At 44.6% G+C, this 17,437-nt stretch overlaps 1 protein-coding gene and 1 long non-coding RNA gene across 3 annotated transcripts in view; one reads left to right on the top strand and one right to left on the bottom strand.

Annotated features, from left to right (window-relative positions):
• Window positions 1-317: 317 nt before the first annotated feature.
• Window positions 318-6,083, bottom strand: LOC108962579 (uncharacterized). Its single transcript, XR_007776943.1, has 3 exons — window positions 6,012-6,083; window positions 5,236-5,280; window positions 318-2,440 (listed from the first exon to the last, which is right to left on the bottom strand). It is a non-coding gene; the product is annotated as an uncharacterized LOC108962579 (long non-coding RNA).
• Window positions 6,084-6,177: 94 nt separating this feature from the next.
• The window catches only part of EGFR (epidermal growth factor receptor), a 157,654-nt gene continuing 146,394 nt past the window's right edge, over window positions 6,178-17,437 (top strand). For both annotated transcript variants that reach the window (XM_018918195.3, XM_050971279.1), the window contains exon 1: window positions 6,178-6,684. In XM_018918195.3, the coding sequence (XP_018773740.2) occupies window positions 6,579-6,684 (106 nt within the window). In that variant the 5' untranslated portion in view covers window positions 6,178-6,578. The remainder of the gene's footprint in view (window positions 6,685-17,437) is intronic.

The raw sequence follows: 17,437 nt of genomic DNA, 5'->3' as shown, positions 1-17,437 counted from the left end.
TATTAGTGTCCATAATCAGACACCTGGCATTACTACTCACCCATCCTGAATCACTACACAGTGTGCTGTGATAGTGTCACCGTGCACCAGCAAGGCTGGGGGTTGACCTGCTGGAAAGGAGCTCTGTGGAAAAGCCCTGGGGGTCCTGGTGAACAGCAAGCTGCCCATGAACCATGTCCATGAGAGGAGACCTTATGAATGCAGGTACCTATCTGAAGGGAGGGTGTCAAGAGGATGGATCCAGGCTCTCCTCTGTGGTGCCTGGCAATAGGACGAGAGGCAATGGGCAGAAACTGATGCACAGGAAACTCCATCAGTGTACGAGGAAGAACTTTAATGTGCAGATGACCAAGCAGATTGCCCACAACACATTGCTCAGAGAGGTTGTAGAGTCTCCCTCACTGGAAATATTCAAGAACAATCTGGATGCAGTACTGTGCCATTTGCTCTAGAATGACCCTGCTTGAGCAGAGAGGCTGGACCAAGTGACCCACTGTGGTCCCTTGCAATCTGATCCATTCTGTGATCCTGTGTTGGCTCTGCTTCCACAGACATCTCATTAATTGACATCATGCTCAAACTGTATTTGCTGCAATCATACAGAGTTGTATGATTTCTGGTTGAATGAAATAATATATGTACCACACTAATATCCAGGTATAAGTCACCTCAACAAAGTACAGAAATGAAGCAGGAGCTTGTTTTTATGTAGGAAACTTGTGCTGTTTAGTAACAAAGATTTTATATATAATATACCTCATTCCATCTTGGTATTAGTCCTTATGGCCTTACCCTGACAGACTGCAAAACTTACTGAGGTAAGAAATGCCTAGTTCTGGTACTTGTTAAAGTTTGTGAAAAACTACAGCAGTCTCTATGTGAAGTTACTAACAACAAAATGCAGGAAATGCATTCTACCCTTTGAAATTATCTCCTAGATGGCAATGGAGGTGCCACATTCCTCAGGAGTTCAGCAGAGATTTTGCTAGAGGGGAAAGAACAACTATACAGTGAGTAAATCAGAATACTTTTGTCAATACAGTGTGGTTATTCCTATGAAACCCTGATAACCTTGTTCAGTTTATCTTATCAATTGCTGTGTTTATCTTCAATACTGAAAGAATTTGCCATACCTTTTTTTCTCTTATAATTACTTTAGATGTTAATCAAAATGCAGAAAACAATTTTTTTTCCCTGCTTTATAAAGGACAAAACTTGGGAGTCTTTTCAAAGAGAAGTGATAATTCGGAAAATAGATGGCTCACACTTTCTCTCATGCAATGGGTAAAATTAATTTTTGGGTGCTAAAAACCACTACAGCTACACAGGTCTTATTTTTAAATTGAATTTTTGGTTGCCTGCTTTAATTAATGTACAAGCTAGTGCTGTGAATCCCTAACAGAGTTTAAATAATTTTAAAAGTCTGTTCCTGATTTAAGAGAATTTCACTGAAAAATGCCACAGTGAACTTGGTGACCAAGATGGTAGATAAATGTAATGTGGATATAAAAAATAATTAAAGAACACATAGGAACCCTCCTGAGATAACACCTTGGTCATGTGTTGAAATATTGACTGTGCAATTTATTATAATTAGGCTTAATTTCAACACTCATATGTTTGTTGGTGTTGTCCTTTTTAAACGCTGTTTTACAAACAAAAAACCAAACAAACTGCTGGATTCTGTATCTGGGATGGGGCAGGCTGGGATGTATGGACAGGGTGGTGAATGAGATGCTGGAAGCAGAGCCATGGAAAGGGACCTGAGGCTCCTGGTTGATGGCAAGTGGAATGTGAGTCAGCAGTGCCCTGGCAGCCAGGAGGGCCAAGTGTGTCCTGGGTACATCAGGCACAGCATCACCAGCTGGGCAAGGGAGGGGATTGGGATTGTCCTACTCTGTTCTGCACTGGAGAGGCCTCACCTCGAGGGCTGGGAGCAGTTTTGGCTGCCATAGTGTAAGAAAGATACAAAGCTATTAGAGAGCATCCAAAGGAGAGCAATAAAGATGGTAAAAAGCCATGAGGGGAAGTTGTATGAGGAGCAGCTGAGGTCACTTGGTCTGTTCAACCTTGAGGAGACTGAGGGGAGACCTCACTGCAGCTAAAATCTCCTCATGAACAGAAGAGGAGGGTCAGAGACTGATATCTTCTCTGTGGTGACCGGTGGTGACAAGTGACAGGACATGAGGGACTGGCTTGGAGCTGTGTCAGCGAAGGTTTGGGTTAGATATTGGGAAAAGATTCTTTCCCCAGAGGATGGTTGGGCGCTAGGACAGGCTCCCCAGGGCAGTGGTCACAGCCTCAAGCCTGACACAGTACAAGAAGTGTTTGGACAATGCTCTCAGGCACATGGTGTGACTCCTGGGGTGTCCTGTGCTGGGCCAGGAGTTAGACTCGATGATCCTGATGTGTTCCGTCCAGCTCAGCATATTCTGTGATTCTGTGAACAGTGTTAAGCAAAGAGAGAAAGATCATCTGTGTGAAAATCCATCAATTTTCATCAAGGACACTCTCTAGAAATAGCATGATCCAAGGTTTAAATAGAGCTCTTGAGTGATAACCCTAGCTCTACCACTAACTCTCCGCCCAAGGCAAATTATTTTGCATCTATAAAATGGAAATCATTGCCACTAACCTGCTTTACAGGAGATTTGCAAAGATAAATTACTTAATGTGCGTCCAATATTTTCAACATGCAAAGTGCCATAAAGCCCTATGAATTTTTATCTCAGCCTTTGCTTTAAAACCTGAGTGAGCAGTCATAGAAAACAAACTACAATGCAAAATACAATGTTGACAGTCTCAAACACCATGCAAAATCTGAGTAAACCGGATTGTAAAACTCCGCTAATTCATCTCTATTAAATTTCTTCTCTTCCAGTAAAAAGCCTGCCCTTTAAAACCACTTTCACAACTCACAGAGAAGAACAGAATCACCATTGAGGAATGGTTACTGATAAATTATTTTGAGGGGCAATTGCTGACCCTTCATGGATAATAAAAACCAACACTTCTTTTCTTTTTTTTTTTTTTTTTTCATGTAAGGAAAGTATGCAGCAGCAGGGATTTTTTTACTTTTGAGAGGATTTTGAAACTCTATTTTGTTTGGAGGGAATGTGGAAGAGATAGGAGAATTAATCCTGCTTTTCCACTGATAGGGAAACCAGTTATTTACCCTCTTACAGCTACTTCTCTCCATGTGTGGCAAAGTAACCAGCTCAGTGGTGGTGAGTCAAATCCAGAAGTATGCTCATGTGGAAGAACTACCAGATTACATGATTTTCACTTCATAGGTCAGCATGTTTATGCTTAATATATAGAAGAGAATATATATATATTTATATATACATATATATATACTAGAAAACAAGCAAATCAAGAAAGCTGAAGACAAATGTTGCACTTAGTATTTTCATTATGAACTACCAATTTAAAAATTGATGATTAAAAGGTTGGCCTTTGTTCCATGACCTTTGATCCGTGCACACATGCATCTAGTAATTAGTAATAAAATTTTGCAACATGAATATTGCCTGCCCCTGGTAAAATTGATGTTTGCTTCAAAGGAGTTATACCAAAGCAGCACTGGGTATGTGACCAGCTGTTTCAGGGAAATGTCATGTTTGAATTCAAACCATTTCAGAAATTGCTCAGTTGGGAAAAAAAAGGCCTGAAATTCCTGCCTGTGGTAAGCTTCTCAAACTTCAGACTTAGAGTTCCTTTACATGTCTCGTGACCTTGGCAAGCAGAGCACAATGCCACAAAAGTAACACATTTCTGCTCACAAAGGTGGGAGGACAGAATTTACAGCAGCTTGCTGTGCAGCCCCTTCAGCAGTACTGCATTGCCAGCAGCAGATGAGATCTCCTGTAGTGGGTAGCTGCAGCATGGGGAGAAATTTAAAGGGAAATCTGCCTCGTCCTCTCCTTGCTCACCATGCCAGCAATGAGGGAGGTGTTTAGTTTACTTGAATTTATGTGTGTTTATGTCAGGGCAGTACATGATGGGGGGTGGGGGGGAAAGGGGGTGAAGCAAGTATGAAATATTCCTGCCCAGTATATCAGGTAGAATCACAAAAATTCTGCAAAGCAAGTATTTGTTCTTCAGCATGTTAGGACAAGATTTGGACCAGCTTCTCCATGCAAAAATATTTTCTTTTTTTCCTATGTTTAGTTCGGTTTTCATTTGTCACTTTGAATCCTTTCTTTTTCAAGATTTAAAAAACCCAATAACCTTCTGTATTGGTAGCTTGATACCCAGTGTGTGTGTCTAGGGGCACATTTTTATTTATTATTTACCTACAGAACTGATTAGAAGTTCATTTCTTGGTTGTCTTAATTGCATTTCCTTTATCATCATGCAAACTGTAATCATTAGTGTGTGCTGAGGATGCTTTGCAACTCTTCTCTCCCTAGAAGTTGATCTCTTTTTGAAAGATCACTCTCACTTTAAAAGATCCTCCTATTTGTCCAAATAAATGAAAATAAACCATATACACATAGTCTTTATGAAGGTGCATTATGTGAGAACCTTTGAAGCAAATTTGTACTAATATTGTACTGTAAGCTCAGGTTCTGCCCTCAGTTACAGCCGTGAAACAAATCACATGAATAGAGTTCCTCGGATGTTGTTAATGTCTGAGTTTACTTTAAAGTACACCTTCCACATTATTTACAAAATATAATTGAACCAGAATGTCAGCTACAGCAATGTGAAAGCTGTCTTGTAATGCAACTCATCTTAATAAATGATTAAAGGCATGTGGCCAGGCATCGGGCTTTGCGCTAGGATGTGTAAATGGGATGGTAGTTTTCTTTGCCTGGTTAGGACAGCGGCTAGTTAAACTACCAGAAGAAACAGATTTTACAGAGGAATTTGACTGGTAGTGGAAGGGTGATGGATGTCTCAGAGAAACATGCATAACAGAGAAAAGTCAAGGTACATTCAGCGGCTATTTTGCAATCTGTTGTGCTTCAGTACCCTGTGACAGGCACTGACATTTAGCACGGAATTTCCCAAATCTCATGTCATTATTTGCTTTAGTTCTGGAGTTCCCACTTAATCACAGCAGTTTTAAGTCTTCATATCCTATTGACTGTGTAACCTAAGCCCTCAGAAGAGCTATTTGAAGAAATTACCACCAGCGTTTAGCAGGTTTGAGTGTTGAATCATGATTTACTCGGGAGAAACCCCAGCCCAACAGACAAGTGGCACGTCTGTGTCCTATTTACATACCTGAGAGACAAGACAGTGCTTCCTCCCACTTTCCAGAGAAACGGCCTGTTAAAAAACCATAGGAATATTTTAATGAATCCTGAATAGCTTGGGTTTCCCTCGACGGAAAGCAGCACCATACAGGTTCTCTTTTGCTTAATGTCTGTGGATGTACTCGGAGCACCTTGTGTTATTTTGTATTTATTAAGTAACTCGCTGCGCGGAGCAAGGAGCACTTTCTCAGCGCTGGCGGCAGGGGTATAGAAGCGGCACGGGCAGACACGGACCCTGTTATCCGTGTGCTAGATTCGCATTCAAATTGCGCTGTTTCATTCCACGCACACACTTGGCCTCACAAGTATTGGGAGTAAAATGACCAGGAGAGCAGGACTATTCGCAGAGGCCGAGTGGGCTCCGCTGATTTCGGGGGGGCGGAAAGGAGGCCGGAGCCCCGGAGATGCGCTCCTGGGGCGTGGCTCGAACCTCCGGAGAGGCTTCGCTGCTCCCCGGTGAAACACCTCAGCTCTCCCTCGCCCGAACTCCTCTCCCTGGGGCTGCGACGGGACAGCTCTCCCTGAGGAACGGGCCGGGACAGCGCTTCTGCTGCAACCCCCCGGGACACCCGCTCTGCTGTGACCCTCTGCCCCCCACCACTGCCGGCCGGGAGCACACGGGAGGGCAGGAGCTGTGCTAGGGCCACGCCGCTTCTCTGTGAGCGGTGCCGCAAATGCACGCTCATGCCTTTGGCAGCTGCCGGGCAGAAACTGCCAGGAAGTAGAAAATCCACACATACCCACCCTCTCGAGTAAGGAGGAACGACTAAACTATCTCCTTCCCGCTCCCACCTCCTCTCATCCTATATTCCCGGACAGGTGGGGGGCCCGCCCCTTCTCCACCTCGGCGGGGACGGCGCTGCCGGTTTCTCCTCCCCTCTCCTCCTTGCTCCCTCCCAATCCTCCTCCTCCTTGGCGTCCCCAGAGGGAGCCCCTGCGCTCCGCGACCGAGTGGAGAGCTCAGCCGGGCGCACCCCGTCCCACAGCCGGCTCCAGCCGCTCCGCAAGCCCTTGTGCATCCGCCGCCGCCTGCAGCAGGAGGAGCAGAGGTGGGAGGAGGAGGAGGAGGAGGAGGAGGAGGAGGAGGAAGGCAGCAGCCCGCCAGCAGCGGGGCACGCACGTGTGCGCGCAGACCTCGACGGCCGCCCTCCAGCATGCTGCTCGGAGCCGCGCAGGGCAGAGCGCCGGAGAGGAGCTGATCGCTGCCGCGGGAGAAGAGCAGAGGGAGCAGGAGCGGCTCCGCGAACCATCCGTGCGCCCGTCCCGTCCGACCCCCCAGGCGCTCCGCCGAAGGAGCGGCGGTCCCGCGGCATGGGCGGCCGCAGCCCCCTCGCTGCCGCCGGGCCCCGCGGCGCCGCTGTCCTGGTGCTGCTGCTGGGGCGCCTCGCTCTCTGCCTCGCCGTGGAGGGAAAGAAAGGTAGGGGGCCGGGGGGCGAGGGTGCGGGGGTCCCGCCGCCCTTTGCCGGTTGCGTACCGGGGGACCAGGGAGCCGGGGCTCCGGGCGGCTGCGTGCCGCGGCCTCCCGTGGGGAGAGGCGGAGGGAAAGTCCCAACTACTTATTTCCCTAAGGAAAAAAAAAAACAAAGCACAAAAAAACAAATCAAAACAAAAAAACCCACCCCCAAAACAGAGAGAGGGGAGAAATGGGGAGAAAACTAAACCTGTAGCAGCGATCACGCAGCCCTGACTTCCTGATTCTTGGCTTATTTTCTTTTGTGGGGGTGGAGGAAATAAAAGGGAATAAGCCTTGGCACATCTCATCGGTTGTGCTTCTCTTCTTTAGTGTTTCTTTTTTTCTTCTTCCCCCCTTCCCACGTTTCCCAGTCCCTCCCCGGAGAGCACTCCCCGGCTCAGCCCAGCACAGCCGCTCTCGGCTCCCCTGTACCGGGGCGGCGGGGAAAAGCCGCGGGGTTCCCGAGTAAGCGCCGCTCCGGTCACCCGCTGTCGCTCTGACCCGGACACCTCCGCTTGCCCTATTCAGAAATAGTAGTAATAATCAAAAGAAGCATACACCTGGGGAGGGGGTGACTGAAAAAAAGGGGAACTTCGTGTGGGTTCTGGTTCCCCAGCTATCAGAAAGAGGAGCGATTTATCCCTGCCCGACCCGGCGCGAAGGAGCCGCCGTCCCGTCCCGTCCCGTCCTGTCCCGAGCCTGCCGGCGCTGCCAGCCCCGGCGCTGCCCGCCCGTCCCGGCGGTGCGTGGGAACAGCACGGCGGGGCTGGCTCTGGGGCCGGGCCGTGGGGCTGCCGCGGGTGCTTGGGCTTTCCTTCGTTATTGGAGAAGCTGTCTCAGAGGGCGAGAAGACGTTTCTGGCCGGTCAGACCCGTCACATTTTCTCTGTGTGTGGTGTTCTCTTTTGTGAGTTTGGAAAGCAGGCCCCGGCTGCTGTTCCAGCCGGAGAGCAGTCCTCTTAATCTTGGAAATCTGCCAGCCAGAGGAAAAAATGCAGATTTGGGTGGTTTGGTTTTTCTTCTTTTTCCTTTCATTCTTTTTAAAGAAAAAGCGGGAGAAGAGAACTATTACTTTCCAGAAGGGCTGATTGCATGGCTTAGAGCAACTGAGTTAGAGTCTTTCGTGACTGAGGACTGTAAAGCCGCCCTGAAAGTGAGGAACACCCCATCCAAAAGAACTAGTTGCACAACCTTTAAAAAGCGGAAAGATTCTCTTGTTCCAGAAATCAAGTTCATACCTGTTGTTGATGTAACATGGGCAGTTTTTCTTTCCTGGTTTTCTTTTTATTTATTTTTTTTCCCTCACCCTTTGAAGGTGATGAGAAGTAAAGTTCCTCCCATCTGCTCTGCCTGTCTTTTGAGATGCAGCCGCAGGTGCACATGCCCTGTATAGTATGTTAAGAGTGAGGAGAAATACCCCATTTATAATGCTTTATTCAATGTCTCATAAGCTTAGGAGGTTGCCAGTTTTTTGAGGATTACTAAATAATCAATGGCTACGTGATAAATCCAATAGAGGTTATTCTCAGGATGTTGTGTCAGCAAGTAACTGCTCCTCTGGTAAGAGCTGGAGGCTCAGTGGAAGAGGTGGAGGCGGAAGGATTTCTTCAGAAAGCATTAATCAATTGATTGGACTTCATTAGTTTCTCCCCACACTTGAAGATAAGCAAGAAAATTACTCAGAGACACAAAATGAAGCAGCATCTGAGAATTGTGCATTATTGATTCGAAGCAACAGGTCCAGCAGGTAGTCGAGGATCAGTGTATGTTCAGGACTGCCTCCTTGGTCAAATGATGAGACCTAGCATCAGAATTCAGAGAAATGCTGAAAGGAAACTTGCTGTCATAAATATACGCAACACTTCTGCAAGTTCAAATCACATGTGAAATGACACTTAAAACTTCAACCTGATTTGTTCTGTTACCAAATGGAGTGGTCTCAAAAAAAGAAAAGGTGCCTGGGCAGCTGTTAGAAGAACATCAGAATCAGCCTATAAAATCCGGTCAACAAAATGTCTGAATGGAAATTTAAATACAATTGTGTCTTCTCCCAAAAATCTAGAATTAATTTTTTTGAAGATGGATGAGAGAAAACTGGTTTTGTTGTAACACTGTAATCATTAAGATACAAACAAAAGCCTAATTGAACATATTCCAGAACTAAACGACATTGCTCAAAATGAAGTACTCTCATCACAGGATCAATACTCACCTCTATATATCTGCTCTGATGTTGACCCACATTAAGCACAGTGGAACCAATCCAGATTTCCATAAATCTAGCTGGGAGTCCTGCTTGGTGGTACCTGAGTTAAATACCTGTGATAGCTGGCATGCCACTTATGCTGGATGCATTTGACCTGTGTCCTTTTTGTGTGACAGTGCTCGGTGACAGTGCTACGGTTCAGCAAATTGCTTTTTGTTGCTATATATTGGTTTTATATCTGTAGTTTTGATCTGTAGCTGCAGCCGTTGTGGGATGGGAGTGTGCTGCTGCTCCGTGTCAGGAGTGTGCAGGCAGGCGTGCCAGGCACCTCGGGAGCTGCCAGAGTGGACGGTGGTACCTTTCTATACCTGCACTCTTACACAAAGGGCTGAGTTCTTTAAGGGTATCCAAGTGTTCATGCCCATGGGAAGTAAAAGACTTTTGTCTAATATCCTGTGCAGTGTTTACATGTGGGCTGTGTGTGTACTTTTATTGAGTATTGTCTTGTATTTTCTGTGCTGTGTATTATTCCATGCTTACTTGTGACAGATGCTACAAGTAGGTGAGTCTTTGTGAATTGTGCAGAGCTTGATCCAGTTATGTGCAAGCACCCAGTGCTTTTTTAGATGCACTCCAGTGTAACCTGGCTGCTGCTCTGTGGAGCAGAGATCTGTAAGGATCCTGTGAGTTGTGCCTGCTCTGGGGGCCTCCCAGGAGCAGGGGGCTGCCCACACATGGCACAGGGTGGCTGAGGAGTCAGCAGTGTTCTCTGCCTACCTGGTACCAGGTGAAGGATGTCTCATACTCCTGTTGAAGTCCCAGGAGAGCTGGTACACTGTTCTCTCTTTCCTGTGTTTGTATTACCAGTGACACAAGAGGAATTTTCTGTGTGGACAGGAGATGGTAGTATGTTTGTGTAGGTATTTATTATGTGAGGTCTTTTCTATGCAACCATATATTATTTTCTATTTCCTTGGTAAATGACCTAACATTTTTGGGTTTGCAAACTAAAATAAATCTGTGCAGTCTTGATGGTAAATACAGTTAGAGAAATGGAAACTTAGATACTGATACGGCCCAGTTTGGTGAGATAATAGAAATAAATAAATAGTGTTGAGTATAGAGCTGCTTTTACTCCAGTGCCTCAGTGTGTGAATGCTTAAGAACAAAACCCCAAACCCATCACTAAGAGCAGTGAAGGGAAGGTAAAATGCTAGCAAGTCATCTCCTTGATTCAAGCAATCTGCAAAATATAATGACTCTGTGCAAAATTCTGCAAGGGAGGTGGGCCCCTCAGCAAAGTGTGTGTGTATGGTGAGCAGACTAGATGCTGAAGTGCTACTAAATACAAATGTGTTATTTCTTGCATCGAGAGTATATGAAAAGATTTGCAGATAAATAGGAAATCAAGATCAATGCCCTGGAGACTTTACAATCAGAGTAGTCCGTTGTAATTTATTTGTTAATTTATAAAGAGAGACTTTCGGGGAGTGTCACACAATGCCATTATGGTCCTCAGGGCTGACTTTTGCCTTTAGGTATCCATGTATCACTGAAATCACTGGGATATGCTAGCTTTAGCAGCAAGATAGCTGACTAGCCAAACCAGTTCTTTCAGAAAGTATCCTTATCTTCCTTGAGCACAAACTGCCTTTGCTTAATAGCTCTTCAGAAACAAGCCTAGTGGAAGGTTTACTTCATTTTTGGGAGGATGACAGTGCCTTCATGGAATGGTTTTGCATAGAAACTGTTGATGTTGCTACAAACTCTTGCTCTAGTCCAGGTTTCAGTAGTATGTGTGCATCAGAGGGTACAGTCACACCATGGATGTGAGTGGATTATCCCAGAAAGAACTGACACTCAAAATTGGTGCCAGCATGTTATGATATAAGCACCAGCATTAACGGGTATGAGAACCTGTGCTAAATCTCATGTTAGACTTGGATCTGTATTGCAAAAGGGTTTGTGTAACACAAATTTGACTTGTAGAACTTTTATTTGAGGGAGTCAGAACAGGCTGTGCTCACAAAAACATCTTCTGGCTGTTCTATATTAGGAACGCTTCCTGGGGTGACCTGGCTGACAAACCTTTATAAATCTAGACTAGTCAAATTCTGTAAAAAGATAACTTGCTAGATAGAATAATTGCCATTTTGGAATTGTGTGAATTGCATTAGGCATCTTCTAATTGTATTTATAATTTCTCAGACCCTCGTTCTGCTGTACTGCTCTCCTTGGACATTTACTAGTGGAAAATGAACTTCTGTCAGTCTGGGCTCATCTGGCACAAGAATCACATCCAACTTGGCTGGGAATTGCTAGCTTTATCAGAAAGAGAAAGTTATTAGGAAATGCAGCAGAGCAGTTATTTGGAAGGATGGTTCTCACTGCATTTGCTGTGTGGCGGCTGTGGGAGGTGTGTAGCCTGCGATGAACACTCCAGCAGCAGTGTCTGCGGTGACAGGGATGGTTGCCTGTCTCACACTCGCCTCGAGGTTAGCTTGAGCAACACATCTTACTCTAAGTAAAGAACTTGCCTCTCTGGGTCCTGAGCAGTGCTTCTCCCAGCACCTGTGCTAGGGACCATGGCCAGAAGCTGTGTGATGCAGAGCTCAATGGCAGAGGAACAGGGATAATAGTGAGAGGCTCTCACCACTGGGATGCACCCTTCAAACAAAGCTTCTGCAATGACACACACCTCTGGTGATGAGGGTGGTACAAGAGCTGTGTTGGATGTGACCCATCAGAAGTCCTCTTCCTGAGAACTGCTGCTGTTCAAACCTCATGGCTTCAGAGAGCTCGTGAAATCCATGAGTACATGGAGGGCCTGCCCTATGGGTTTGTCAGCATTGTGTTCGTAGAAAGTGTTCAAGTGTTCAGGTGAATTATGTTTTTCCAGGCATTAATGGGACACAGTGTGGAAATCTGCTGCTTAGTGTTTGGTGTGGACTTTGACAGTCCTTGCTCCACTTCATACAGTACACACTGATCCTCTAAAGTACATATGGATTTGACCTTCCCTTCTTCCAGGAACTTTTAGGAACACTATTAGTAGGTACAGTATGAGACCTAATGGTGTTTCAGTGCATTCTGATTATGTTACTTCTTGACTTCCAACTATGGCAAATGGAATTGTAATGCTTCCTTTTTTATGGCTGAATTCTGCTGACCTAACAGTATTCAGTAATAGTGTATTTTTTTTTTACTTTCAGAAATAGTTACAGAACATTTGGCATTAGTATGTGCAGAAGAAGTCATTCTTAAAGGAAATGTGGAAAAAAAAAAAGATTTTGGTCCAGCAGAGAAGTTGGACCAAAATAAATGTCTATTTCTGCTGAAGCAAGGTGGTTATTTATTAGGAACTGTGACATGACTTTGTAGTTTGTCTTATGGGGGGAATGTGTAGGTGTGGGTATTGTGCTCTCCGTGCTTAATGTTTTTGAGGGTTGCTCAGAGGAAGAAACATGAGAAACCTACCTGTGAGATAGTGTGTTTGAACAGGAGATCTTTCTGATGACCAAAGTGAAAAGATGCGGCCATGTGGGTTGGCCATTGAGCTAACAAATACAAGTGCTACCGCACCACACCGCACCTTTTTAAAATTATTTTTTAACAAACAAGGGTCATAGTTAGGAGAGAGACGCACTGGATTTATGTATCTCGTAGGGATGTGTGAGCTTTCATTTGGAAGCTTCAATGCAAGGTGTGTTTTGCCTGTTGACAGATCCATGAAAGGCAGATCAGGGATTCTCCTTCTGCCAGCGTTCCTTCGCCTGCCCGGCGCATCTGCGTACATGAAAGTCAACATCTACGTGTTCACATGCATGTTCTACTAGCAGAGTGCATTGAATCATGGGTGGCTTTTGTTTGTTTCAGTGGTTGAAGAGGAAAAAAAAACCTAGAAAAAAGAATAATTTCCAGTCATACTGAAACAAGTATGTCAGGGGTGGTTTTAGTGAAGTGAAGAGAAAAAAAAACAGCAACAAAACACCAAGAAAAAAGCCCTGTTTTAATATAATCTGGAAGATCAGTTTGACTTGAGACGATTTCTTTTCAAGTTAGGTAAGAAGCAAAATGAAATGTTTGAAATGAAAATTTGCTGGTTTATTTTGAAAATACCAGAATACCACTTGATTTTCTTATACCTCCCTCCCGCTTAGTTTTTTGGCAAAGGCATGTTTGCTGAGCTTGGCTCAAAAAATTAAGGCTTTGGGAGTGAGGTAAACTGTCATTTGTGTACAAATTAATAGTTCTGCTCTGATCTCTGTGAGCACTGAGATAAATGAAGTCCAAAATGCTTGTGATCACTTTTTTGTATTTGCATAAATTGAAATGGTGAAATTGTAAAAATAATGAAACGGGTATAAATAAATAGGTTTAAATTAAAAGAAGCTTGGTATCCATTGCCTCCCTGGCCTTCACATGTTTGGCACCTTCACCATACATAGCTGAGCTCCAGTGGAGGAGCCCGAGCCTTGCAGGCTCCTTGCTGGAGGCGGGCTGGGGCTCTGGGCAGGCAGGGTGACACTACTGAGCAGTAGCAATGCCCCAAGGGCCAGCAACGCTTCTGTGTGGGTTAAATGCCTTCTTGTCTAGCAGTTATCACTCTCTGGTTGCTTTTCCTTGCAAAGGTGCTGGGTGGAAGGTAGGTAGCCTCCCCAGAAGTATCCTCCAGCTCCTTGGAAAAGTTGGGAATTTGCCAGCCCACTCCATCCCAAAGTGAAAACCTGTAAGTAAGCATTCAGGGCTAGCAAAGGCAGTTGTGCCAGAGCCACTCTGCCAGGGTGGATGGCTCCTTCCTGGGTGCAGAGACCAGTAGGGTTGGATGAGTTGGCAGGGACCATGCCAGACAGGATGTTTTCTGGGTAAGAGGTGGAAGGAAGGAGAAGAGGATATAAACCAGCTGTCCTGATGACAGGATAGTAGTATTTTAGCTCTGGCTTTTATAAGCAGAAAATTATCACTTTGTGGGAATGGCGTTTGTATGTTTGGTAATCAGGACATGGTGGCATAATCCCTGCCTTCCCATCACCAGATTCTGCAGTAAATACAAAGATAACCAGGAAAGCCTTGGAAATCAGCCAGTCTTGGCACTGGGGCATTGCGAGCTCGCACAGCACTTTTCCTAGATAGGGAAAAGTATTGTTTTACCTATCATGATTCAAGGGCTGGAAGCCACAGAGGCTTTGAATGCTTGCCTGAGGCAATACATCTGGCCACTGATGAAGTTGCCTGCTAGTATTTTGGCCTCTCACCCCATGCCCAAGCTGATGATAAACACTGCCTGGAGTTGAAGGTAACCAACATCCTACTTGGGGCTTATTCACAAGCTTTGAAAAAATGTCTCGTGCACAGCATCATTTCTTCCCTTTCCTTAAGGCCCTTCTGTGTGCCCTTCCCTGGGGACTTGTCCCTTGATGGAGGCTGGCTGGAGCCTGGGATGAGGTGACCTGTGGTGGCATGCATCTGGCTTGGCTCCTGGTGGCTGAGGCGCGCTCACTCCCTGCCTGTGGTAGGGCTCGGCATGCCTGGCCCCTTGCTCCACTGCCCCGGGGAAGCCCCAGCACCTCCTGAAATAACAGCAGTGTGAGACAGTAGCTGCAAATCAAGGCTGGGTGTAAGCAGAAGTATTGTTTCCTAAATTATGCTTTTTATGTAGCTGCAGCGCAGGTATGATAGCAGTTTTCACATTTGCAAGGCGTAGCTTAAAAAAAAAAAAACTAAAATCAACCAACCAAAAAAACTTAAAACCAACCAACCAAAAAGAAATAAAAATTGTAGCTTCTTCTGTCTGGGGATATGTATTCATGGATGTGTATTCGCTACCTCTCCCCCATTAAGCTCTGAGACATATGTGCAATTCTGAAAGTTAAGTTTGAATCACATCTGAGGCAGTGGATGTTTCTTCTTGAGAGCTGTATGCTTCAGTTCTGCAAAGTGAAGTTACAGCTGCATATGCAGTTCCCTATTACTAAGCAATTTTTTCATCTTGAAAACACCAGTTTTCCAATTGATTACTTAACTCATTGCATTGGAGTTATTATTTTTTAAATTAAATTGACAGTGCTTTTGTAGAACAGTGATGTTTTCTGAAGTTCACTCAGGAAGTAAAACTAAAGGAGGCAGGGCTCAAGGAAGAAGCTTGTTTTAGCAGTTGGGTCAGTTATTTCAACAATGCCTTTAGCAAAGAAGTAAGAGGCTGTTTGCACAAATCAGTAACTAGTTCCCATGATTCAGATTGAATCACGTAGCTCAAGTCATTTGAATAAATAAATGACTTCTAGTAAGTGAGACAACCTCTGCAATTAGGATGGCATGCTGCATATTTCATGTTATTTATTATGTGGTTTTCAATAGATATGATTAAGCTGGTTTACACTTGGAATGCTAGGTAGCATTTCAACACAAGCCACTTAACCAGAGCTCACACTAAATGAGGTGCACATATGTTTTGCACAGGTGACATTGTGCTGTATCTTCTGCACTTATATTTTCTTGTGAATTTTCTACAAACAGATTCTTAACTGGAAGAAGAAGTCACCTGGCCAAGGGCACCTCCATTTTCTGTAATTGTAGCAGGCAATTCTCAAGCAGGTGCTTCCCATATCTTTACAGTTGCTGCAGTCTTAGCTTTCCTCCATGTCTTACTTGGCCATCAACTCCCATGGATGTGCATAAGCAGAGGTGCAGAAAACTGCTTTTCTCAGATGTGTTCATGGATTACATGCTGTTCCTGGTGTTTCCAAGGGGATGTGCTTCATGGGTCACCTGCAGCTTCTGCTCTTGGATTTGGACTTTGGATGAGAGCATTGCAATTCAATGTAGAAGACAAAGAAGAAAAGATCTGCTTGTCCTTTGTTTCCTGATGTTGTTATTTTATAGTTTGTTTTAGTTTTAAGTAGCTATGTTATGGAACTGAAAAATCCCAGGTGGTTTTGGTGTTGAGAAAATAGTATTTAAAAAAAGGTATGGTCACTTTACTACTCTGTCATACCTGTTAGTGCCATGTACAAAACAATATTAATTTAAGAAAATACGCCCTGGACTATCAAAGGCAGTATGGTATGGAGCCTTGGGATGTGGTAAGATTTGGGGCCTACTGGCCAAGTGATCTGCTCTGTTCAGGATAAAATTTTGCTACCGTGTTTCTTTCCTACTTTTTCCGTTGATATAGCATGAAAGGTACAATAAACACAAGATTTGTACAAGATTGATAAAAGAGATTTCAAAATAATGAAGATAACAGATCTTCAGTGCCAGATAAAAATACCATTTTACGTGTGTGATCACTGTTTCTTCTGAGAGTGGAAGTTACATGAAGGTATTGGTGGTGAATTTTACACAAACTTTAGAAGCTGGGAGAAAAAGAAAACCTTCCTTGTTTCCTATAGTCATTGGGAAGAGACAGCTGTGATATGAGCAGACATGACTAATGTTTGACAAATTTGTTTCTCATGTGTTAAATCTGAAGGTTCACAGATCATCTACTGGGCACATGAAGACAAGGAAATCTTCCCCCACAAAAATGTAGGGGAGGTATCCTCAAGTCTGAGTGACTGGTGGGCATGATGTTTTGGAAACTGAATAGCAAGGGCTTTTAAAAATGAAAATCTAAGTGACAGGAGTGCAGTGGTTTTTCTCCTCCATTTTTATTGCAACCTATTTCTCATGAATGGAATTTTGACATTCTCACTTCTTGAACAAGATTCATTTATTTTGCTGCTCTTCAGACTAGTTCAGCACCAAGTACATGCCTTTTTTTTTCTTTCCCATTAAAAACAAACAGAAAACCCCAAGTGAAAAACCGATTAAACCAGAACAAAACAAACCCATTTTCTTGGAAGCAGAAGTGTTAGTTGGCAAAATCCTGACTCTGGAAGCTGATTTGTCACAGCTAGACCATAATTGAAGCTGTTAGGTTTCCGCATGAACATGGGTTTGCACCACAGAGCAGCGGGTAGGATGTGAGGCCCTTGGCATTTGAGGAGAGTTGGGAAATGGTGGAAGTGTGACTTCGACTTCTCTCCCTTAGTCTGGTTCTGAAAACACTCCTAAAAACCAAGCTGTCAGAAAACCAGTCACATCTCCCCTCCCTCAGGTACTGATCCAGGTCTTTCCTAATGGAAATGGTAATGTAGCAATGTGAACAGAAGATGAATTAGGCCCAGCAGGAGAGTTTTTTCCACGTCAGGTTCCATATTTGGATTGTGACTGGCATCAGAATGCTGAGACTGTCCTTAGTGAGGCACAATGGCCAGCAGGGCACTGATTGCTTGTACAGATGGACCATTTGGTGTTTGGCTTTCTAATGACAAAAGCCCCGTGTGGCTGGTCCTTGTGTACCCAAACGTGTTGGGGACATGACACAGGCTTCTATTCGAGGTTTCACTCATGTAGCAGGGGAAGGTCAACATGAGAACTGAGCTGGTGTCTGTGTAGCAGACTGAGCAAGGTGGCATCAGCTCCACACTTTCCCTTATTGCCATGTGTGTAACCTCTGGGTAGATACTGA

The sequence above is a fragment of the Serinus canaria genome, chromosome 2 (genome assembly GCF_022539315.1).
Source record: "Serinus canaria isolate serCan28SL12 chromosome 2, serCan2020, whole genome shotgun sequence".
In the NCBI taxonomy this organism is placed as follows: Eukaryota; Metazoa; Chordata; class Aves; order Passeriformes; family Fringillidae; genus Serinus; species Serinus canaria.
The sequence above is the reverse complement of the archived record's forward strand: the minus strand, read 5'-3'. Positions and strand labels throughout refer to the sequence as shown.